General features: G+C 40.1%; 1 protein-coding gene across 1 annotated transcript in view; it reads right to left on the minus strand.

Annotated features, from left to right (window-relative positions):
• The window catches only part of Ptprt (protein tyrosine phosphatase receptor type T), a 1,079,747-nt gene that overhangs the window by 192,476 nt on the left and 861,942 nt on the right, over nucleotides 1-25,329 (minus strand). The window contains exon 13 of the mRNA XM_032904674.1: nucleotides 3,104-3,140. Within this exon, the coding sequence (XP_032760565.1) occupies nucleotides 3,104-3,140 (37 nt within the window). The remainder of the gene's footprint in view (nucleotides 1-3,103; nucleotides 3,141-25,329) is intronic.

The raw sequence follows: 25,329 nt of genomic DNA on the forward strand, positions 1-25,329 counted from the left end.
TCCCTGAACAGATCACTGGAATGTCTCTAAATCCTTGCCTCAGGCTTTCCTTCCAGAGATCACAAGGAGACACACATTAGAGTCAGTGAGTACATAACATAAAAGGTAATGGTTTTAAGGTCAATTTAGAATGACTCTAAGTGAGTACTTATGGCTGAAATACATGATAATTGTCTGGCTATATGGGCTTCACATAGATGACCAGGGACAACAGCTAGAGAACCCAAGGTCAGGAACGAGACAGCACCAAATTACATTATCACCAGAATGCTTGTATCTGGCATGGGATCTCTCTCCAGACATGATATGTCTGTCAGCAGGCCCCCAAGGAAGATACCAGGATGGCAGAAGGGTGGAGATACTGAGAGAACGATGAGATATTTCTGGGACTTTATAACGTTGATGGCTGTATGATGACTGAGATCAAATTTTCCCCTGCTAAAAATATTAACAGCAAAGTCCTACCCAGAGGAAATTTAGTCTAGGTAGTAAAAAAGGAATAACTCACGTATCTAGCCTTCATTTCAAAGCCTTATGGGAAATACATGGATTCAGGCAGCATTTGCTTTTGGTTGACTGGGATATTTCAAGTGCAGTGACTGATATATGGAGTGGACACTGACCAATCAACCTTAGTGTTGTATTTCTCAAGACTCCTTCTCTGAGGCTGTGTTAATAAGGGATGGCTCCCTGAGCAATGATACGTTGTTTCTCAGTGCTGGGTAGTTCTCCCAGGTGTCTATTGGAGTCTCTATTTTGGGGGAGGAAGTGTTGAATCCTGATGTAGTAGAAGAACAGGATGTGGATGCTGAAGTGCTTTTAAGAACATTGTCTGGACCTAGTCAGCTAGGAATTCACACATCCATCCTTGTACCTTTACCATCACACACACTCACACTTAACCTGTGCAAATACTCTACTAAAAGAAGCCTCTCTAACCTAAGATCACACAGGAAAAGACATACTTATACTATGGAGAAGTAGACAGCATGTGTGTTCTAGTTCTTATAACGTCCTTACCACTCTCCATCTAACCAGCAACATGTCTTTGGAAAAGCGAGTATAGTAGCATTCTATACTTCTGAGAACTATGGTCCTGAGACTGGCAGGAAAGCACAGTCTTACATATTGTCCCATCTCCCTTTCATGGACCTGTTGCTTCCCAAGATGCATGTTCCCCGTTCTCAGGTGAAACAGACCCAGTAACTACTCTTTGGAATGATCTGTGTCTCAGTGTGTCCTTAGAAGTCACAGCAAGGACAGCAATCACCTCGTCCTCTTCCCTGTATAAAGTGAAAGTGTATCTGGAAGCCATGGGATAGTATTAGTGTGGAGAAGACATTTTCTCTGTTTTCACCCTCCTCTCTGGCTGCTGATTTAAAAGGGAGGCTGCAGACACCCAGCTTCCTGACTGCTGTCTAGAGCCCCAGTGCTACCCAATTGATGATGCCCTTCCTCCTACATTATCTGTTTTCTTCAGTGACAAAGCCTGCAAGGTCTGTGATTTGTGTCACTTTTGTCTGCAGACCATCAATCCCCCTGCTTCAAGAAGACCATTTTATCTCTCTCCACAGTTGTTTGAGTTCCTCAGAGGGAACACGTTAGGGACATGACAGCTTTGGTGACTTCTTATTACCAGGAGTCCCAATGCACCATCTTCTTCCTGTACCATCCCTTTGGTACCTATATATGCAGTTGAATTCTTAGAATTGAAAATGTTCTAAGAGGTCAAGTTCAAAGAGCATGCTTTGCTGGCTTTGTTTTCTATCCTATCCCTGTCTGTTTCTTTCTCCATGGATATCTTTATGTCCACTCACAAACTCACCCTCTCACTCAGTCACTGATTCTCCCCTTCTACTCAAATGTATGTGACCCCTTTGCTTGTGTTACCTGTATACACATTCACATGCATGCATACATATACAGACTCAAATCATTGTCTTTGTCTCTTACAGCTTTGATAATATGTATGCCTGTATTTATAAATTTTATGCCCTTGGAAGTAAACTGTGAAATTGTGTATGCTGTGAATAAATGCAGAGAACAGAACCCAATTTTGTTTCATGTGTATTCGGTGGGGGAAGTTCTTGTTGAAAATATCAATTCTGTAAGAAAAAGATAAACCTGATTTCTAACCATTCAACCTTGTAATAGGTTAAATGATAACAAACCATTCATTGATTTTGTTTTTTTTTTAAAGTAATAAACAGAAACATGTACCAATTGAAAGAGCCAGGCAATTCAATTATAATTAGGAGAACAAAAGTGATGAGCCTGAACAATGCTGCCTCCGTGTTTTGGGGATAAGTGTTGGAATGTGGAGGACATAACAATGTGGTGTCTGCTCGCTAGTTTTAAAGGCGCCAATACTAATCACCTCGTATTTGAAAACCGTGAACCAAGGGATTAAAGTACAAAACCTCAGCTATAGCCCTAACAGAGAAGCTTAAAGAAAAACACCCACACAAACTTAGGCACAAATACAGTGGAACTACACACACATACACACACACACACACACACACACAAACACGCACACACATTTCAGAATAATATTTTAAAGTACATTACTATCATTTTCATCACTCCATTGATTAATGTACTGCTCATCTATCCATGCATCCATCCATGCATCCATCATCCATCCATGCATTTATCCGTCCATCCATCCATCCATCCATCCATCCACCCGTCCATCCATCCATCCATCCACCTGTCCATCAATCCATCTGTCTGTCCATCCATCCATCCATCCATCCATCCGTCCATCAATCCATCCGTCCATCCATCCATCCATCCACCCGTCCGTCCGTCCATCCATCCATCCACCCGTCCATCAATCCATCTGTCCATCCATCCATCCATCCATCCATCCATCCATCCATCCATCCATCCATCCATCCAATATATATCTTTGGCATTAAGCTCTCTGCTATCAGCATATCTTAGGAGATAAATAATGTAGATGCAAATGATCCCAAGAAATACAATCCTTTCCTTTTGCTGTAAAGATCACTGCCTAAACTTCCCGTGTATGAACACCAGGAGCAACAGTTGCATTGCTAAAGAATGGCTATAGTCAGACAAGGACATGTCAACATACCTTTCGTAGCCAGACGCACGCAGTTGATTTTTGTCTCCTAGGGGGGAAAAGAATGAGACAGCACTTAATTACTTGTTGATCACATAAGGATTATTATATAAAAATCCTTAGGGATTTGTGTATATACATATGTATTTAATTATAATTTAAAATTTGTCCTTTCCAATTTTTTTCTGCTATTGGGATCACCTTTTAATTTCATTTCTCTGTTTCCTCTCAGGCTCGGAACATATGTTGTTCTGTTTGTTTCGTGGTACCTGTTACCTCATTGACCTTTCCATCAGGCAGAAGTACTTTATAAATATTCTAGCACCCAGAAAGTTTAGCAGGTCTCACAGCATTTTTTGTTCTCAAGTGTGAAATTGCAGATGAAACCGAGCCTTCCTTGGGAAATTTCATTGTAAATAGCAATGCCTCTACCTGGACAGAGTGGAGGAACATTTGATCAGAGTCAAGTCTATGTGACATGTGTTCAGAATCACACCACAGAGTTCATGTTCCAAATAGTTGCTTTGGTCCTGAGATCTTTGATGGGTTTCATAGTCTTTTAAAGTGCTCTCTCTCTCTCTCTCTCTCTCTCTCTCTCTCTCTCTCTCTCTCTCGCATTTGTGTGTGTGTGTGTGTGTGTGTGTGTGCATGCATGTGTGCATGTGTACTCTTGTGCCAACCTGTCTTTTTTAGTTTCTCTGTCTCTCTCTGTCTGTCTCTCTGTCTGTCTCTCTGTCTCTGTCTCTCTCTCTCTTTATATATATATATATATATGTGTGTGTGTGTGTGTGTGTGTGTGTGTGTGTGTGTGTGTGTGTGCATATCATGTGTATGTGTGTCTGTTAGTCTATATATAAAATCTTTACCAAATGAACTTTTAGCTGTTTCCTAAGTGAACAGGTTCCATAAATCCGTGACCTTGCTGGTATGCTGTGGAGTTACAGCCAAATGTACTCATGAGGAGAATTTTTTCAGCCTTCTCTCCTGGAACTCATTTCTCAGGAGGCCCTGGAGTGAGCGGAAATCCCAGCTGACTAAATTACAGTTTGAAGGCTATGTTGCAAAGAAAGGAAATGCAACGGATGCAATACCAAACCACATATGTGTCAGGAATCCAGGGCTTACTATAGGATCTACTCTATCCTGAAGGTATTTGGGTCCCCCTGGTTACAAAGATTGCATTGAAGCAATAAACTCCACAGACTTCCATGGATAGAAACAGCAAAGGGTTATTCTCTACTCAGACTACCAGCTCCATGTAGGCGTGTGGCTGGATCTGAGGATGGGATAGAGAGGTATGACATGGAAATCACATATGTACTCCAAGAGATCATGGTGGCTGTTCTATCCATTTTAACCCCAAGGAGAAAAATGCTGAAAAGGGAAACTCAAGAAATCAAATGCTTTGAATTGGAAATGACATTCTCAATTCTACTCTCATCTCATCGGCTAGAACTCATTGTATGGCCACATCCACTTTCACTGAGGAAGGCAAATGGAATCTTCCGTATCTTATACCCAGAAGCAGAAGAGAAATAGTTGCTGGCAGAATCTTTTCCATCTATGCACAACCCTTGAAACATTACAACTTGTCTCTTTTCTTAGCTCACAAAAAGCTTCCTATAATGAAGTCCTACTGTCCTGACTCTAGCTCCTGGATGCACAGAGCGTCTGCCCTTGCTTGTAGAGGAAAAGGGTTGAAAGACTGAAAGATGATTGTCAGATCATAAACGTTCCCAATCAACAAGCCCCTCTAAGATTAGTGTTCAAGTCTTCTGAGCCACCTTTGATACTCATCATGGGATACCTTTCCTTTCATGTCTCTCGATGTGCAATAACAAAACCAGAAAAGAACAGTCTTTATTAAGTCCTGTCCATACATCAATATCCAGACTATTGTGTTTTTATTATTTATATTGAGCTTCTAGTAGTACAGCCAACCTCCCATCCAAGTGAAGAATCATATTTATCACTATGGGTTCTATCTTATTTGCTCTGATTTTAATAGTCTATCCTATTTTAATCTCTGAATCTAATGACCTATCTCATTTCTATCACTTACACATTGTGAGAAAGCATTTGCTGACATTTAATCCAAATAATTAGTCGAGAGTAACCAGGAGAATGCCAGGAGTAGAAGATGCACAATGAGGTCTCCTCCTGACATGACATTTGCTTGTATATCGAAATCTTTGAACTCCAGTTTGCCTGACTGCTCAAGCATTCGGATGTTTTAAATAGCTCAAGGGCTCATGCTTGGTGACTGCTGCATGGCGGAGGCTTGAGATGATGGTTAAGTTCATTGCACATATGGATCCTCTATCTTCTACATTTCCCTAACCTAATAGTCTGAGGTGCCCCTTAAAGGAAGAAGGTTCGGTTGACATGATTTGTTCTTTGGAATGAGTGTCTCTTTTCTCATTATGAAAATGACCCTGTATAAAAAAAAAAAAACAAACTACATTTTATAGGAATGGAAAACCATGTGTTAAATGAATCGACAAATCATGGTTTAAATATCTGAAGTATTCCTTTTAAGATTACATATGAAAACTGAACCTTGTTGTATTGTTTTAAAGGTTGTTTTTTAATTAAGGATTATATCCAGAAGACAGAAAGAAAAATGACCAAAAAGCCATGTAGAAGAGGAGAAATAATATCCAGAACACATGAACACGATGATAAAGCAAACAAACTAATATTTCGCTTTTGAAATTTGGAGAAAGAGGATCATCCTTAGTTCCTGTTGGTTTTTAGTTCTGTGCTTAAGTGTAAAGAGACAGCTTAGTTAACTGAGACAGTTAGAGGAAGTGTGACCCTCAGGGAACTGAAGTCCTCCAAAGGGTAGGATCACACTGACCAGCCCTGGGAAATGGAAGAGTGGGAGAGGTGTAAGATATGAGTCACAACCTCATCAACTTCAAATTGGTGCAAAGGAAAAAGATTTTGAAAATGTTATATAAGCAAACTTGCCATTTTTATGCATGGTAGTTACATAGAACAGTGGGCGACGGTTGGATGAAGCCAAGACTGGTGGGGTAATTTGAAAATACAGTCATCCTCTGCTATCTAATCTAGATATTGTCTAGAACCTCCATGGATACCAAACCCACAGATGTTCAAGTTCCTTAAGAATGCCCTCCATATACATGATTCTGCATCAGTGAACGCAGGCGGGAGACTCACTCTACATATCTTAACTTTAAAGAGTTCTTAAGAAGGTACTGTCAGAGAACAAACTTGAATGTAGAAAACAGCCTACTGCTTAAACATGTTGGATCCAAAGTGAAAACTAAAGGAAGTGTCTTATCTAACTATGCAGGCATGACAAAGGAAGCAGTGGCATGTCAACACAGAAGAACATGTAGAAGCTATTACAACTAAATAATCTTACAACAAAACTACATAGACTAGTAGGCATCAGAAAATATTAAGAAGCAGGGGGTGGCTGGAATGATGGCTTAGTGGTTAAAAGCACTTGCTGTCCCTGTAGAAGACCCAGGTTAGGTTCCCAGCACCAATATAGAAATTCACAATGACCTTAATGCCACTTCCAAGGGATCCAGCTCTCTCTTCCGGCTCCAGATGGCAGACATACATGTGGCATACATACACACATGCAGGCAAAACATTCCTATACACAAAATTTTTAACAAGAAAGTACTAAATGAATAAGCAAAGTACTATTGTTATTGTAAAGAATGGGTCATTCTAAGCCTGAAGAGAGGTCCTGAAGGGAATTTAATTGTCACAGTGTTAATTAGACATGACACACAAAGATACATCTTAAACATACATCTTAAATATAATCTGACAGATTTTTCAACAAGTTAGCACACACTTATGACCAGCATCCAAGTCTAAGGACTCAGTGACACCAACATCCCAGATGTCACCCCCATCCCAGATGTCTTTCCCAGGCTCTGTCTCAGCTCTTCCTTTCTTAAAAAGGGAAGATTAACCCACCTTTTCTGGGAATTTCTTGAGGTATATATTATCGTAGGTGGGAATCTTGTGTAGCTATAAGGGTTTCTTCCATCACCTACTCTTGCTTCCTGTATCTTGCTCCCTGTTCCCTGTGAGACTTTCTAACTTTATTGAGAATTGTCTCCCCCTTCATGGTTTCAAGCCTGGAAAACCAAACCATTTCTTTTTTTTTTTTTTTTTTTTTGGAGCTGGGGACCGAACCCAGGGCCTTGCGCTTGCTAGGCAAGTGCTCTACCACTGCGCTAAATCCCCAACCCCAACCAAGCCATTTCTTAACACGACCCCTTCAACTCCACACTTGGCAAAGACTGCCTTCTATACAGTAGAGCGCTTGTCTACCTATGCAAAGTCTTTCCGACTTTCACAAACACAAAGCTGACCTGATCACTTTCTGCTAAGTTCCTGACAGCTTTAATTCCATAAGCAATTTGTCTTTGTTGGTTAGAATTAGGTAAAGGATTACAAAGCCCTGAGTCATTCCACTGACCTTCTGGTTGATTGGACTGTCAACAAGCAAATCGGAGAAGCAATGGACACTGTAAATTCTATTACATGGGCGGTCTGGTCAGTGTGCATATGTTCAGAGTCCCAATCAGATTAAGAAGCAGGAAATAAGTCCTTTCTCTGTGCTCAGACTGTGTAAGTACCTGGAAGGTGTAGTTTTTTGTGTCCTATTTCCACTATAACATACTCTGGCTCTGTAATCTGTGTCAGGGCAGCACATGTCATTTTTCTCACCTTTTAAACATCACTCATGCTTTCCTTCCTGCCATAGACTTGACAATTGTCACACAGGTGTATGTCACCTTGGGGTAGAATTTATAACAACCTCACTTCAGTACTTGTGTTGAGACTCCCCCTCTACTCGAGGCTCTGCCAGAGCTGTGCAAGACCGAGCAAGCCACCATCTCTCTCTGTATGGCTCTTTCCCCAAATCAAATGACAGAGGAAAAGGCTCTCTTTGTGAAGAAGCTGGACCATCCTGAGGACATTCTCAAACACTGGATCTAGTCTTGGCTCCACGCACTATCCCTGTTTTTCTAGTATTCTCTCTCCTTGATTCTTGATCCCCCTCTATAGTACCTTGTCTTACACAAGTCACTTTTACATCACTGCCCATGTAATGTCTTTAATTACCCTCTATAGTATGCCAAGTCTAACTTACTCAATAACATACTTAACAGTTTTTTGCAATTGTTTTGTGCCCGTCCAATGTAAGATGTCAGTGCAAGTATCCATAGCAGCCGAGCATGCCCATAACTTCTGTTTATTGCCCAGAAGTTTAAGATATATCACAAACCTAATCAAGCCTCCTTCAGTTCTTACTGTATGATCCCATTAGATTCCTAATGTAATATAGTGAGGGTTTAACTCTGACCTCATGCTTTTCAAATGCTTTCCCCAGATCCCTATCTTGAGTCTTTGTCTTCTCTAACTTCCCCAGTTAGTAGGATAGGGCTTGACCTTCAGACTGCAGGCTTGCCTTAGTTTTTCTAGCTACTTTGGCTTATGTCCTACATCTTCTCTAAGACCCAAGAACCAACAACCCACCCAACTCCTTTTTTCTTTATTACTTGGTCAGCCCTTCAACAGACACTTACTGAATGATCACTATGTGTCTGGCTTTGTTTCGGGTACCACAGACACAACAACAAAGTAGACACGGTCTATGTCTTTGTGGGCTGGGCACATCTGAGATGATAAACATTAAAGGGCTTTCTCCACAAGTAAATATCTATGTCCAAGTAGCTATAAGCAATAGGAGCAAAAGCTGTGAGGTGTAAAGAAAGCAAAGTGGACTGTGGGCTGGGAAGGAGATGCTTTAAGGCTTTGAAAGAGTACTCAGTCGGACACTTGGAAGAGAAGTGGAGTCAGATATATGATGTTTTAAGGAGGGTTGTCCAGACTCAAGAACAGATGTGCCGAGCATTGGAAGTAGGAAAACGAAGAGCTTAGTGAAGTCATGAAGTCTGCAGAGGCCGTAATCACAAGGAACTACTCGGGCTATGGTGTGAGCGGGAGCTATAAATAGCACTTGGCTCTATACTTTAAAAGCAAGAGAGTTACGTAAACACAAAGAAGACAAATTTTAGTTTCAATTTTTTTAACATGTCAAAACCACTGGATACGTGAACAGACTAAGGGTAATAAAGAAATGAGATTGAGGATAGAAGGCGGTGATGGGTACGAACTAAGAGATGAGAAAGTGGCAATGGGTTGGACCAGGCAGAGTATTTCAGGGGACCTGATCCAGTCTCCCCTTACCCTAGGAATATAATTCCCAGCATGGCTCTGTCTGGATTTAGAACTCCAGACCCTGCAACCATCACCCTAGTACCCTAGTTCACTCCTTACTTATGTAGCATAGGGTTTCTGGCTTGAACAATGACTGTACCCTCAACCTACGCTTCCCATGACTCTGGTGCCCTGATTCATAAGCTGGTGCTTGTCTTCTGTGGGATCAACGCCATGAAATAAATGCTCAGGACATTTTTTAAAGTAACTCCACCCTTCAAACCCAACTCAGCATATTTTATATCTTTCCATTCTTCTACTACGTTTGAACACTACAGACCCCGCCCTTTTGTTTTTCTTCAGAAGACAAGATTAAGCGAAAATTTTCAAGGTTATGCAGATGGCAAGTCAGACTGGAATACAAAATAACCTTTAAGCAAGTGGCCTTTTTACTTCGGCATCTGCATGCAACCACCTTTTTGCCATTCATCTGCTTTTTAGAGTCCTATGTAGGCACACAGAGATGGCAGAGAAAAACAGGCTGGGTGGGTTTTGATGAAAAGAAATCTGCTTTGATTTGATTTAGGATTCTGAGAGAAGCTAGAAACTTAGAGAGGACAAAGGAAAGCTCATGGCCTCCAGAAACTTATGGAGACCCAGCACCAGTAGTAAGAGAGACTACTTTGAGGAAAAGGCAGGAGGGACTCCTTTTAATTGGCAAGAGTGCCAGTGTGGTACTGGACTGAGTTTACTCCTGGGCACGTGTGCTAGTACCTGTGAAGCCTTAGTCACTGGGGTGAAGCTCAGCGTAGTCAGGAGCTACAGGGGGATAGTTGTTCTGACACACTGTGCTTGGTGGACACTATCCATGTCACCTTGTGAGATATTCATGGACCGCATCAGGTTATGCTTTTTTCTTGTAATAGGCGGAAGCCAGAGTCCAGGTCTCAGGGAGGAAACTGCTAAGTCTCAGGTTAGCCTACTCAGAAAACTTACAACCAAGCGTGAGCTCTCAAATCTTCAGTTGAATCTTTTCCTCAGGGGATTCCCTCATTTTGGCTCACCTTCTCTGTGCATCTTCCTTCAGTCAGAGACTCCCATTAAGGTCATGAAAGAGCAGCTCAAGTTCATCTTTAATTGCTGCTATTCCAACCCAGTCTTCCTTGACCTGTAATTATTAGCTGCAACTGATCACTCTTTCCCTGACCTCTTTTATACTCTTGACCTTGGGTTACTCTGTATTTCAGGTTTGGTCTTACCTGTCATTTTCCCTCATCCCTGTCCCCACTCTCATCTTTTGGGCAGATATTTATCCTATGCTAGACCAACGATCTTTGAGCAGTCTTCATGACTCTCACATTTGTTTCTAACACAGTTACTCTTGATATTTAGGCTCACGTAGCTGTACACTTGAGATATTGATAATTAATATGCAGACCTTGAAAAGAATTCTGCCTAACCCTATCACTCCCGTCACACCAACTCCAAACATAATCGACCTATAGTCTCAATTAAAGTTCTTTACATCAACTTGCTACCCAGTTATTAAGTTAAACAAAATGATTTTATCATTGCCTTTTCTGGTTATATCACTGCCTATGACCAAATGAGCATACATTCCTATTTTCTGTGAATAGTTGAATAAATCAGTAACAACATGACATCAAATAGTCCTGTATGATTTTCAGAAGCAATACAGGAAAATAAAATCAGTCAGTCAGTGTCTACAACCTCAACAAAATTAACAGATATCACTTCATTGTTCTGGTTGGCAATATGGTAAGAGACAATCATGAACAAAATGTGTCTATGATTGCCAACACAAGCATCATAGTGGGCAAAAGATCTCAAAAGTGAACAAATGACTATAAAAATTCAACACCCAGGGTACAAGGTAAATCTTCAGTAAATCTATACTACAGAGGCTGGCTAGATTGCTCTGTGGGTAAAAGTACTTGCCGCCAAGTTGATGACATGATTTGATTCTACAAACCTATGTGGTAGAAGAAGAAAACAGATTCCTATAAATTGTCCTGTGACCTCCCCATTTATGGACAACTGCACTCCTTATACAAATAAAATAAATACATTATCTTTTAAATCATAAATTTCCCTATCCTGTCATTGCAGAGTTTTTGAATAATAAATTTAGTAAGCCACTTTGAATCTACAAAATAAAATCCTGAATAAATAATAAAACAACCGTATGAAGATGATGGAAGTGTTCCCACTAGGAAACAAACAGGCAAAAGAGAAAACAGAAGTAATGCAACACTTTACAATGAACTGAATCGTCTTGACAAAAAAAAACAACCTCTGGTTGAGAAATAGACAAGTTAAAAGCAGAAATGTCACAGAAATCTGAGGGAGAAAATGCAGAGAGAGTTAGTTTAATTCATGAAGGAAATGAAGGAAAAATGACACAAAATCACCTCAAAAAAGGATGATTAATTACAGGGATCCTGAAAGAGAAGCTTGAAAAACTGACTGTGAAAATGAAATAAAGAGAAAAATCAAGAGTTTATTAAAAAGTAGCCTAAAAGTACACTGAAGAACATAGGACACATGTGCATATAGAACCCCTATTAACCAGGAAAAAATAGATAGATAATAACAATTTTATAGGTTACTGGAAGTCAAGTCTGAGTTTATATATTGAAAAGTATATTGTGCTCTAGAGAAGTCAACTAAGGAATATGAAAAAAAGGACATAGAATATTAAAACTTTTAAGTAAACAAAAACATTTAAAGAGTGGAGAAAATACCAAATATTTCCCATGTGCTAATAAAAATAATGTGTGTTGTGTAGTTACTGGCTAAGATGACCTATAAAGGCCCCCTTCAATCTGTAGTTTAGTTTAATGCTGATGTTTTCTTGTTGATTTTGATTTGAATTATCCTAAAAACCAGGAAACAATAACAACAACAACAAAACAGAAATAAAAATCGTTTATCAATATCTTGAATGAACCTAGAGTAAAGAAATTTTGACAAAATAGCTAATTGAATCCAATAGTACACTTAAAAATCCAGCCTCCATGGCCGAACTGGGATTATCCTGGGAATGCAAGGATGATTCGATTATACTAATGAAATGCACACAACATTAACATGAAGGGCAAAACATCCTATGCTCATTTCAAAAGATGCAAAAATAAACAAGAAAACACCAAAGTCTTTCATAAATTCAACATTCTTTTGTCATAAAAAGACTTAAAAAGAATTTGGCTCTTCAATAAAATAAAAACTAATAATAACTAAGTCATAGCCAGTGTCATTCTGGGTGGTAGCAAGGCGGAATGCTTTTTCTCTAAAGTATTGAATAATTAATGAGAAGTTATTCTCATCATAATTTATTCTTTTCAGGCACTAGGAGCTGAATCTGGACTTCCGATATGCTGGGCAAATACTTTGTCATGAAGCTATATTATTTTTCCTTTTCTCATCGTTCAAAATTTTGAGACACAATTCTTCTAAGTTGACCAAGTTGATCTTGAACTCACAATGTAGATAACTCAGGTCTTGAACCTGTAATCTTCCAGTCTTAGCCTCATAAGTAGTTAGGATTATCTGCCTACTGGTCTTACCTTTGTCATTCCTCTTCAATATTACACTAGAAGTGTTAGCAGAGAAATCAGATGAATGAACTACAAGACATACAAATAGAAAAGGGAAGTCCCAAGCTATCCATGTGTAAAGGACAGGTAGAAAAATAATACAGGAATTAGGAAAAAGGAAGGACACAAAACCAACACACTCAGTTGGAACATTGGTCTTGCGGACAATGAAACTCACAAATCTCAAAGGGCGATCTCCTATGAAAGTGCTCCCAAACCAGAAATCACTTAGCCAAGGAGGTAAAAGACATCTACGCTGTAACAAACCACAGATGAAATGGAAGAAACGAAAGTAAAATGAAATGGAAAGACTTCCTATGCTCACGGGTTGGAAGCATTAACATTGTTAAAATACTCTTATTACTCAGCATTTTGAAGACTCAATGCGATTCTTGTCTGTTTTTAAAAAATCAATGACATTCTTCATAGAACTAGGAGTAAACCTAAAGTCCATGTAGCAGTGAAGAGGAATCAAACAACTAAAATATTCCAAAGAAAAATGAGAATGTTGGAAGCCTCACAACACCTAACCTGAAGTCATACAATAGACATAAAGAGAACAATATGGTGCTGGCACAAAAATGCACGCTCAGGTCAATGAACAGAATTAAGATCCTAGAAACAAACACATGTGTAACCAACCAAATCTTGACAAACTCACCAAAACTATGCATCATGGAGATGACTGCTATTCCAATGAATAATGTTGAGAAAATTGCGTGCTCCTACGTAAAGGCTGAACCGTGACTGTTAGCTGATAGCCCATATAAAAACCAACTCTACCAATCAAAGACCAAAATGACGGGCACAAAACTCTGAAGCCACAATAAAAACGCATTAGTAAAATGCTTTAAAACATTAGGATAGGTTCTCTGTACACCTTAGTTGTCCAAAGTTCTTTGTATAGTGATAAGGCCTTGTGGTCTTTTCCCAGTCCACTTCGGCATGTCTACTGTTCAGTAAGAAGGCTTTATGTGTGTAGCGTCTGACACAACTAGGAGATATACTCTCACAGCAAACTCCCTTATCCCATGGCTCTTAAAAATTGTTCTGCCTTAAGCCTTAGGCTGCTGAGTATTTTGTAGATGTGTCCATTGGGACTGGGCTTTTCAACTATGCATTTTGATTGGTTGTGGTTTTCTAAACATTTATCCTTATACACACAGATAGGTCTCAGTCTCTGTCCCCTACCCTATCAAGAAAATTTCTTTTTGCAACTGGTGAGGACCCATTACAGAACACACACACACACACACACACACACACACACACACACACACACACACACACACACACACACGCATGCACACACACGCACATGCGCATACACAGACACACACTGCTTCTTATTGATGGATGCAGGGAGGACAGCTGTTTCTACCTCCGCTGCTCCTCTTTTCCATTGTCAAGTGCCTCCCTTTAACCCATAAGCTTCAATGTGCTTCTTGTCAGATATTTGGTCACAATAAGGAGAGAAGTAACTGATATAAATGCTTTTTCTAGTACCCCAAGATAAGCACCATTCATCAAAAATCTAAGCATCAGCAAAAATCCACATACGACTTAGAAGCAACCCCAGGTAGACCGTTTGTGTATGGATGCAAAAGGCATTCTAACTGCAGATCGGTATTGAATGTTAGAAAATAAATCAAAATGATGCATTGAACTCCACGTTATTTGTTGTGATAAAAATATTTTAAGTGGAGTCAATAGATGAGTAACAAACTGGGAAACTTGCAGCATCACCCAGAGGAAGAGTTCAGATCTGTGATGTATAAATAACTTGGAAAGTGATTGAGAAAAGGTGTAAAACTCTCTGAAACGGGGCATGCGATATAAACAAGCAACTCAGAAAGTATTTAAACATGTCTCAGATACAGATTCCATCAATTTACCTCGCAGTAAAAAGAAGGTAAGGCTGTATTGGGAAGTATCTTTTATATAAAAGTTGGTCTATATAAAAATTAGGCCCTGTGGACTTCTGTCAAACCTAACAGTCTTACAGAATGGTAAACAAGATGGCGATCAAGGCCAGAGAGGTGGCTCAATGGATAAAGTGTTTATCCAAGCATGTCGGCTGAAGTTCAGATGTTTAGAGCTAGCGTGAAAGCCAGGCAAGCGTGGCAGACTGCCTGTAAGCCCAGCACATGGGAAGATGGGACAGAGGTTGAGGTTAAGTTAGTTAGCGAGACTATCCTGAACCAGCAAGCCCCATGTTCCCATTGCCTCAGTGAATATGGTGGATGTGGTTGAGAAAGACACTGGACATCAACTTTAGACTTAGACATGTGTTCTATGTTCTAGTTTGCCTTCTGTCACTGTGCAGGAACAACACACATACAAAGATGGGAGGGATGGAGAGAGGGGGGGGGGAGGGAGGGGGGGGGAGAGGGAGAGGGGGAGGGGGAGAGGGAGAGGGGAAGAGAGGGGGGAAAGGGAGAGAGAGGGGGGGAGGGAGAGGGAGGGAGAGGAGAGGGAGAGGGAGGAGATTTAAAGGAAAGACTCCTCAGCTCATGGATCCGTTATCATGTTCCTAATAATTTGAAAATAGCAAACCCACAATAGCCATGACTCTACATTGTCAGACTTACTAAATCCTCTTTGGAAGATTCAGTTAGCACATCACTTTGTATTTCCTTTGTATTTCTTACACATCACCACATAAAATTATTTATTTGTGTACTGGATGGATGTCACCTTCCACGGTCCCCACTAGAATGTAAAAGTTGTGTAATGGGATCATTAATGGTATTGTGCCTAAACATACCAAACATGTCACCAATTATGAAAGATTGGCATTCAAATTCTGTTTTTGCCTAATTAGGTAAGTGACCTTTGGTAAATTTCTTCAATTTTCTTCATGATGATGATAGCATCTGCTGAATGTGGACTGTGCTCTCTGCACATCTCGCTAGGAAAAGCAGAGTTTGTATGCATATGTGCCTTGAAAGAGGGGAACACACATACCTGTTTGATTGTAACAAGTCAATACTGAGATGATTTCCAGTATATTTACAAAGATTTCCTATTTTCATCAGAAAAAAGTACTTGTTAGTACAGTAGATAAGACCCCTGTCATCTAATCTCCAGCTGTCCCTTGCCTTCTCCTCAAGTCCCACATACAACCTCACTAAATCTCACAAGTGTAGCAGGGAGTCCTTGCATCTTTGGACTTTGGTCTATATGCTGTATGTTTATGATATACCTTCTTCTTCCTCATTTCCTGCCTGGGAAACAGCTACTTAAACTTCCGTGGTAAATTCAAGCATTGCTTGTGCTGCAGCCATTCCTATCTACCTCTAAGGCATACGCTGGGCCTTCTGCTATGATTCCTGAAACCGTTATTGCACACATTTGTTTTCAAGACTGTCCTCTCTACTGGACTATGAGCTCCCTGAGGACAGGGCTGTACCTTCTTCATCACGCACTGACACAGAGAAAGCCCATAGTAAATGGCTGTTGGCTCATCGCCGTCTTCATCATCAAACTCCCCTTATCACCTGGGACCTTATAAGACCAAGGAAAACACAGTTTTCAGGGTAAACCTATGTATGGGGTGGGAGTGGTGGAAGCTGGACTGAAGGCACTGTTTGTTTTTCTCCCACAAGAAGGGAACTGGGAAATCTTATAAGCTGTCTTCTGAGGCTGTATAGTTCATACCTCCCATTCCTCAACAATAGGAACTCGGGGCTATATATTGGCTATAAATTTCCTCCCCTAATTGTGATGTCAGAAGTGTGTTTCCTCTGGGCATCATGGAGAGAAGCTTAAGTTTTCCATCAAAAGCCCGAGATCCCTCTATCTGAACCAGTTTACAATGGAGCTGCCCTTCATGGTTCCCTGCATAACATATACTTGACCTTACTGATCCTTTCTCTCTGAAGGCAATCTGGGGAGCTGTAATTACTAATTGGTGTTTGTAAAGTCTTCGAAATTCTCAGGTGACAGATGTAATCAAAGGCCAATTTATTATGATAATTGTTATTAGTACCGCTTCTCATTAGTTTTACATGTTAACTCTGGGGCCAGCAGGTGTTTGAAGACAGCACAGGGGAGGAAGCTTGGCCATGACTACTTGGAGAAATAAGAAGTATGATGTGGGAGACTTGGGGTGACTTTAAGGGACCCCTGGTGACTTCACTCCAGTAACATTTCTCCACAAAGCCACTTTGAATAGCTGAGGTTCAGAGTAAAGAGAACCCTAAGCACATGGGACATCCTGACGTTTTGTAAGGGGCCTTGTGGAAGCAACAGCTCAGCCTTTTGATTCTAGAATATGCGGCTTCTCAGAGTCATGTCTTGCTTATGGGAAATAAGGAGACAGCATCACATTGTACTGGCTGTGGTTGGAAGATGGTTCTGAGGTAAGAAATCATGATGGTGGGAATTTAAAAGTATAGGAATCTGTTAAAGTTTTCCAGTTGAGACATAAGCATATCTGAGATGCAATGGTAGCGTGGGAGCTGGGAAAACGTGGGTTACAGAGAAGTTTAAAGCAAAGCACATTGGTAATGATTGGGCATGGAAGCGAGTTGGACTGAGGGTGAAATTTGGTGATGAACAGCAGATCACTATACACACACACACATACACACACACATATACATATACATATACATATACATATACATATACATATACATATACATGCACATGCACATGCACACGTACATGTACACATACACATATACACATATACATATACATATATATGAGAACCCTATAACATAGCAGTAAAATGACTTCTAATGCTATTCTGCTATACCCAGAGATCAGTACATCATTCAGCTCTCATCAGAGAAGCTTCATCTTGCAATAGAATATATTAAATACAAGTTTTACAACTGGACAACAAATAGAAATTGAGGAATTTTGGAGTGTATTTATCATCCTACTCTCCTCTAGAGTCAAGGACTTATCTGGAAGAAGGGTGAAAGAGTAAGAGGTGGTGGGCAACTTAATGGTGTTTTCTAGGCACAACAGGGCAGACACACATGTGAACTCTCAGACTGTGACAGCGTGTGTAAGACCTGCGCAAGCTCTCGCCAGACAAACTCCCAGCACAGGGGAGGGAAGTGCAAACAAAGTCCCACTCCTAGCCAATAAGCTGTTGCATTTGAGAAGATAATCAATTTTCTTCAAAGGAGTGATCATATTCCAGGGCAGGGCCCATGCTCAGAATGCTCAGGAGTAAGTGACCACAAAGTGGGCTCCATAGATCATGGCTCTCTCTCTCTCTCTCTCTCTCTCTCTCTCTCTCTCTCTCTCTCTCTCTCAAAACATGATTTGAGTGGGAAGGGAGAGACAAGATCTGGTAGGATTTGGGGAAAGGAAATAAAATGAATAAAAATTTATTGTATAATTCTCAAAGAATAAACAGAAACATAAAAAACAACAACAACAACAAAACCAATAACCAACCAACCAAACAAACAAAAAACCCAGATTATCTGTTGTTCAGACCAATTTCTTACAGGTTTGCTTTATTTCAATATTTTTACTTTGTAACCTAATAAATTAAGTTTGAGTTTGCAACACTGAAAGCCATAAAGTAAAATGTTCAGCCTCTAGAAGGTCCTGCAAGAAATTTGTTCCCAGACTCCATTAGTCTCTAAATACACTAAACCATCTTTCCCTTGCAATCTCCCATCTTCTTCCCTATTCTTGAGACTGACATCCCCATGACGTCTTTGTGAATTCTGGGTCCTGCTTGGTTTTGTTTATTCTTCCTGAATACTCTCTCACCATGCCCACATTCCATTCAAATTTGATTGTTGAGTTTTAAAACTGAACGTCCCACAGATTTTTGTCTAGTTTTGCGTTAGAGCACCTCTCCCCTCTGTCTTTCACATGACATCTGTGGCAGCCTAATAATGTCTGACAGTAAGTCGTGTATGCCAGGCACCAACATTATTCTTCATGTATGCTGTTTAAGATCTACAAACATTCCCTTAGAGTTGGTACCAGGAATGTCAATCATTTCTGCACAAGACATCAGGAGGGTATATGTTATTCCCTCAGGTCACATAACCGGTCACAGGACATCTATGCAAGCCCATGCCCAGAATGGTCATCAAAAATTCTGAAAAGAGACGAACCTAGAAATACATTACTCTTATTTAATAGCATTAATTAGTAGAATGAATAGCATTTTATAGCCCAAGAAACAGAAATTTTGAGTGCAAATGGCTCCATTAAATTCTAATACTGTAACCTCAGACTTCATACAATTGATATAGAAAAAAAACCAATTGAGTGTTTGATGGGAAAAAAAGAAGGAAAAAGCAAGCAAGTAAGCAAGCTAGAAAAATAGTCTTATGATGCCATCCCGTGCCGCCTCCTCCAGGTCCTTATGTAGGTGTGTATGTGAAAATCCCCCTTAATATATTTTATGAAAAGCACACATGTTTGCTTCTTTCATATAAAAAGAACTGTGCGCGCCCACCACATAAAGCTGGTTACCCTGGCTTCCCATGAACTTAAGTGGTAAAGATGATTCATTAACTCCCTACACTAGACTTAAGGCTTGACGATTATCTTCCTTCTGTTATAAGGTTCTTAAGATAACTTAAGGTTCCTAATAGTGTGGATACATATATGCCCACTGATACATGTGTGTATGGGTATATACAGGGAGGGGCAAGACCTGGGAGGAGTTGAGAAAAGGAAAAAATGATAAAAATGTATTGTATACAATTCTCAAAGAATAAACAGAAACATGGAAAGAGACCCTTATCTGTTGTTTTGACTGATTAAGTAAAATATCTATTTACTTATTTAAAATTTTTTATATTATTTTGTGCATGAATATTTATAGCTTCAAATTGGTATCTACATCATGATTCGAATGATCCTTAGCGTTCACAAAGAATTATCACTATTGATTACTTCCTCCATAAAATCCAATGAGTCCATCTTATCCCATTTGACAGATGAGTAGACCCAGTTTTGCCATTTCAATTCTCACTTGTGTAGATAACAAAGGATATGACTGAGTTCTTAAAGGCAGGAATTCATTTTTTTCCAAGCCCAAAGCTTTTTCTAATTTTTTTTCATTATTAAAGGGACAAGCAGGCCAGGCTTCCCAATTCTCCTGCTTTGGAGGACCCAGTGGAAGTCTAGACCTCGCCACATGGACACTGTGACTGCAATTTCCATAAGACGGATTGGATGTTGGTTCTGAGCACTGAAGCCTGGAGGCACAGCTGACAAGATTATCAGCTGTCAACATTTGGGTAACCTTCATCTCCTTCTCCAAATGGATTTAAAGTATATTTGCATGGGAAAGGAAAAGCTCGTACTCCCTCAGGCCTCATGATAATAAAATCCGTAGGAACTGTAAGTGAATATGAAAATAAATTAGCAACCTGGGAGAACTCATCTTGGTATTTGTACAAGGTGACACTCGGGGAATTTTCTTCTTACCTGAGGAGAGATGTTGGAGCCCCCAGAAGGGCACTAACAGAAGTTGAGAGTTCTTAAGAGCATGTGATAAAGCTCAAAGGACAGAAAGGAGCCTTGGAGTAGAGATACCTGAGAGGGTAGGGGGAGCCCCAGTAAACAAAATCTATTCAGATCTAGAAGGGAAGCATAGACTCTGGAAACAGATACGTGCCAGATAAGGCCCTGGATCAGACTAATGATTTCCAGTGTGCTGCAATAAACCAATATTCCAAGTGTCCACTTTGGTACCTGTTTAACTTCCAAAGAGATGCCGCAGAGTTAATAAAAACCAGGAATATGTTCCTGATATTGGAATATGATAAATGCCAGCAAAAGTATTACCAAGGGGCCATCAAGGTCTAGGCTTCTTTTTGTTTCTTGGCTCCTTGGCCACTGCTGGGTATGGCAGATCAACAAAAGTTTCCTGAAGCTTCCCAGTAGCATTAGATGACAACACTGGAAGACTCCTACTTTTCAGAGTAGGACAGTGTACTGTGAGAACAAGCATCCCCTTGCCAGATCTCCAAGAAGAGTAGGGAGGAAAGATGAAACCAAGATTTCTTTATAGGATGAAATCATTAAAGTGAGGTTCCAGGGGAATATTATGGCAGTCCTTCCTTCCTTCCATCCATCCATCCATCCATCCATCCATCCATCCATCCATCATCCATCCATCCATCCATCCATCCATCATCCATCCATCCATCCATCCATCCATCCATCCATCCATCCATAGACATTGAGGATGTGTAGAGGTACAATCATCTTATTTCATGTCTGAGGCATGGCAGGTGCTTGATGATAGAAAGCCATCACTGAGTATTTATCAGAGGAACCAAATAGCCACTCTAAGAGAGGGCATAGAGCCTGGGCCTGGCTATATGAGAATTTGTGGGCGGAGTTTAGTCATTACGGGGATATATAGAAGCCACTACAGATAATCTCCCATACTCTAGTTCTCCTTCAAGGCACATGCCCAACAGACACAGGATTATTCTTTTTGAAGTTAAGTGTGATCATGTGATTGGCCAACTGGTTTTTAAAGTACGGTGTGTCATGTTGTGTGGAAACTTCTAGAAGCAATGCCTGCTCATCACATTTCTCTTCCTCTAGCTTGAAGACTATATTGGAATAGACCATTCACCAGCCTGAGCCCCCGAGTGCCTGCCTGTGAGAATCAGAACCTTTTTGCTGACCCATTTTCAAAATTTTATTTATTTTTATTTTTTGCGTACAAATGTTTGCTTGCATGAATATATGGCTAACACATGTGAACAGTGCCCTTGGAAGTCAGAAGAGGGTATCTGGTTCCCTGTAACTACAGTTACACATGTCTGTAAGGAACTATGGGAGAGCTAGGGCTGACCTTGAGGCCTAGGGAGCCAGTGTGCCTAGCCACTGAGCCATTTCTCTGGCCTCTTGCTGGTTCATTTTGGGTGAGAAGTAGAAATGAGAAGTATATTTTCCGGTAATCCACTGAGATTTTGTTGTTCGATATTCTAGAAAAGTGTGTTTACCGTAAGTAACATAGGAGTTGATATATAAGTAGCCTAATAGAGCATTTGGCTGACTGACATGTGAGCATCTGTGTGGTGTCAACTCCAACCTACTTGAACTTGTATCTTGCTCATACCATGGTTCATCTGCGATTTTTCTATATGACATTTTGATAGTAAACAACTAAGGGATCAGAATATGAGGTGTAAAACCAACAGACAATAAAGCAAACAATCTAACCAGTTCAATGTCAGGTTGGAAACCATGAGCAAAGAATGGGTAGTTAAAATAAGACAAGCCTAGAGCAGGCCATGTGTTAGGCCGGATAAACAGCTGGGTGTAAACAAGTGTCCAGAGGTTATTTAAAGTTAGCAAGGGATGCTTCTAGGTACAAGCTAGCAGACAGACTGGGATACTCTAGAGAACAATGTCCTACCCACCCCAACCCCTGCCTCACAAAAGATAAAACAGCAAAAGGGGAAAGAATAAAAACATTACACAAGTGGTGCTACGTGATGCTTTAAATGTACATTGTATCATTTCCTCTCCACCGACGTTCTGAAATGTAGATCATTAATCATGCTATATATCTTTAGGTTGTTAGGAAGAGCCATAATTCAATGTCATGTCTACCTGATGTTCAAAACTTAGTGCTTTCTACCTCACCAAGTCTCAGAAAACACACCAACGCACAAACATGCTTTTCATATTGCTTTGGTAGAACTAGATACAATCTCTCAGTTCATTTGGAGGCATACAGTTTCCCTCTAACCCAGCCATGCCTCAGTGATCTCCACTATTATATGATTATACCACAAACGTGGTGTGCCTTTCTACTGCTCTCAAGAGACAGCTGAGTTCAAGAGCTGGAGTTGGGGGACAGACAGAGACAGACAGACATAGACAGACAGACACAGACACAGACAGACACACAGACACAGAGAGAACATCTACTCTTCTGCTTCCTGCTTTTCTTATTAGCTTGTATTCTGTAGAGAGATCATCCAGGTTTACCCCCATGGCATAAAGGGTATGGCAAGGAAAGAGTTTTCTCTTTAAGTAAACAGAACAATCATACCAGCATCGCCCAACCCAACATGGCTTCTAATAGATATTTGCATGAATTTGCCACATTTGTTTTGCATCCAACCCTTAATTATGGTCCTTTCAACTTCACAATCATGGATAATGGTGGTGGGGATGCAGAGAACCATAGATTCAGCAGCTCTCATTCTGAGAACAGTGGGGGGGGAAACAATGTAAAACTGTACCCACCCGCTGTTTCTCACTGATACAGTTACACTGGGTGTTCTTGGGAGGGTCTGAAGGAAATCAAGGCTGTCCAGGCTTGTGGAGCTTGGGAAAAGAGACATCTGTGTGGAAAGTCTAGCTACCAGAGTGGGAGAAAGTTCCTTTAAGGTTCATCTGTCTATGATTAAATGGCTTAGAACCACAGCAGTCACTTTACAACAAATGGAAATTCAGACTATAGTGACATAACTTTACATGCCTTTCATTATCAAGATATTTTTATGTATCCAGTGGAATAAATATTAAGGATTAATAATAATGCAGTTTATAAATGAGGAAAATGAGACTCACATAAATCATGAAATAATTCATACTATATCAGTTAATTAAATGACTTTGAGTGTCTACTTTAGGTTTAAGATTAAACATAGCCTGGGAAACACAGAACAAAATTTCCAAACAACATCCCCAAAACATGAGAACAAATGAATCAAAGAGAAACAGCAGAAGTAATAGCTACAACATCTGAGACAGGGTTCCTCACTCTGGGTGCTCTCAGTAAAGGGGAAAAAGCATGCAGTATACGAAAATAAGTGTGATTTTAAAATATTTGGTGTTATAAAAGAAAATAAGATACTAACCAGGTACTACTGGTATGGGCTCCTAGCTGTTCACAGAGTAATTCTTGGAGGATCTGGACATTGAAAATGAAGTCTAAAATCTAGAAGTATTTAGTTATACATCCAGTAAAAGAGAGATTACAGCCCTGTGTCAAGGCTTTAAAGTGCTGAAAACATCTTGAAATATTTGATAAGTTCTTAGGAAACATTCAAGATAGAGTAGTTAAAATGTAATTGAGACTGCATTGGTTCGAAGGCCTCTTTTTAAGGAGTCTTTGAAACAAAAAATCTGCATTAAAAAACAAAATAAAAAGCGGAATGAAAGAGGTATAGGGGACAGAGGAGCTGCATGCTACATACCAAGGCAAGGGGTGGGTGGCCAAGGGAGGGTAATGGGTTACTACACATAACCTTCTCTGAAAGTTTGATAGAAAAAGATTTGGTTTTTACAAGGGCAATAAAAGTGACTAGGAGATTAGAAGTAGGAGGAAATAACTGTCTGTTATGTAAGAAAAAAATTTCTAATCATTTTACCTGCCCCATAAAGGAATCCACTAACTTTCACTCCATAGAATTGCAGTAATCGTGGGGATACCCTGCTGAGAAAGCTTCATTGGATTTTTCTTTCCTCTCTTCTTTTGAGTCTAGATTATATGACACTTCAAACTCTATCCAACTCCAAAATGTCATTATATAGCTATATCCCAAACATATGGTTATAATATGGACTGACTTCTAAGTGTAGGCATTGACTCCTCACCAGCACCGAGGACAGCGCCTCTCCAACTGGGTCTGCCTTGCTTTCTGTAAGAACACCAAGGGGCAAGTACAAGATCACTAATCAGGCAAAAAAATCAACTTAAGTGCCAGTGGATAACTCAATCTTCATACAAACACCTGAAGAGACTCTGAAAATCTTGTTTTGCATGCCAAGTTCAAATTTTCTATGGCATGCATGGGGCTGAGAAAACATACCACACTCATAATCACTATAAAACTTACAAACTGCCTTTACCCTCATGTAATAGTCAGCACTTAATAAATCCACATGGCTACACCCGTACTTCGTCATTTCCCTAATTTACTTTGGTTTCTTCCCTCCATTGGAATGTAAACATTAGGCAGACAACTGTCTGCTCACTGTAGTTTTCCAGATTTTTTTTTTTTTTGCCTTTGTGACAAATATGATAGATGTTTTTTTTTCATTGATCAACTGTATTTAATGTCTGTAATAGATTAATTAAAATCGCACAGCCACCAGGGTTTTGTGTGCAGGCAGTCTGATTTTAAAGGCTGGATTTACCATCACCACTAAGCGAATGACCTGACCTAATAATCAACAAAAATGAAAATTCCTGGATTCTAAATTCTCTCAACTCGTCCGGAATAAAGCTTGCAGATAGGATAGGGAGGACTGATATGGGCTGGTAGAAAATTTTCAACCTGGTCCACATCCATTTTTGTAACAAGTGACGATCCACCGCTCTCCCAATTTGTTTTAGTCTTGATGGGCTTTGAAGCATCTTTTGCATTAAACTTTGAAATGATGCATTTTCCCTGAGTTTATTTTTCATTCTAGCAAAGCCAT

Source organism: Rattus rattus, chromosome 5 (assembly GCF_011064425.1).
Source record: "Rattus rattus isolate New Zealand chromosome 5, Rrattus_CSIRO_v1, whole genome shotgun sequence".
NCBI classification, from domain to species: Eukaryota; Metazoa; Chordata; class Mammalia; order Rodentia; family Muridae; genus Rattus; species Rattus rattus.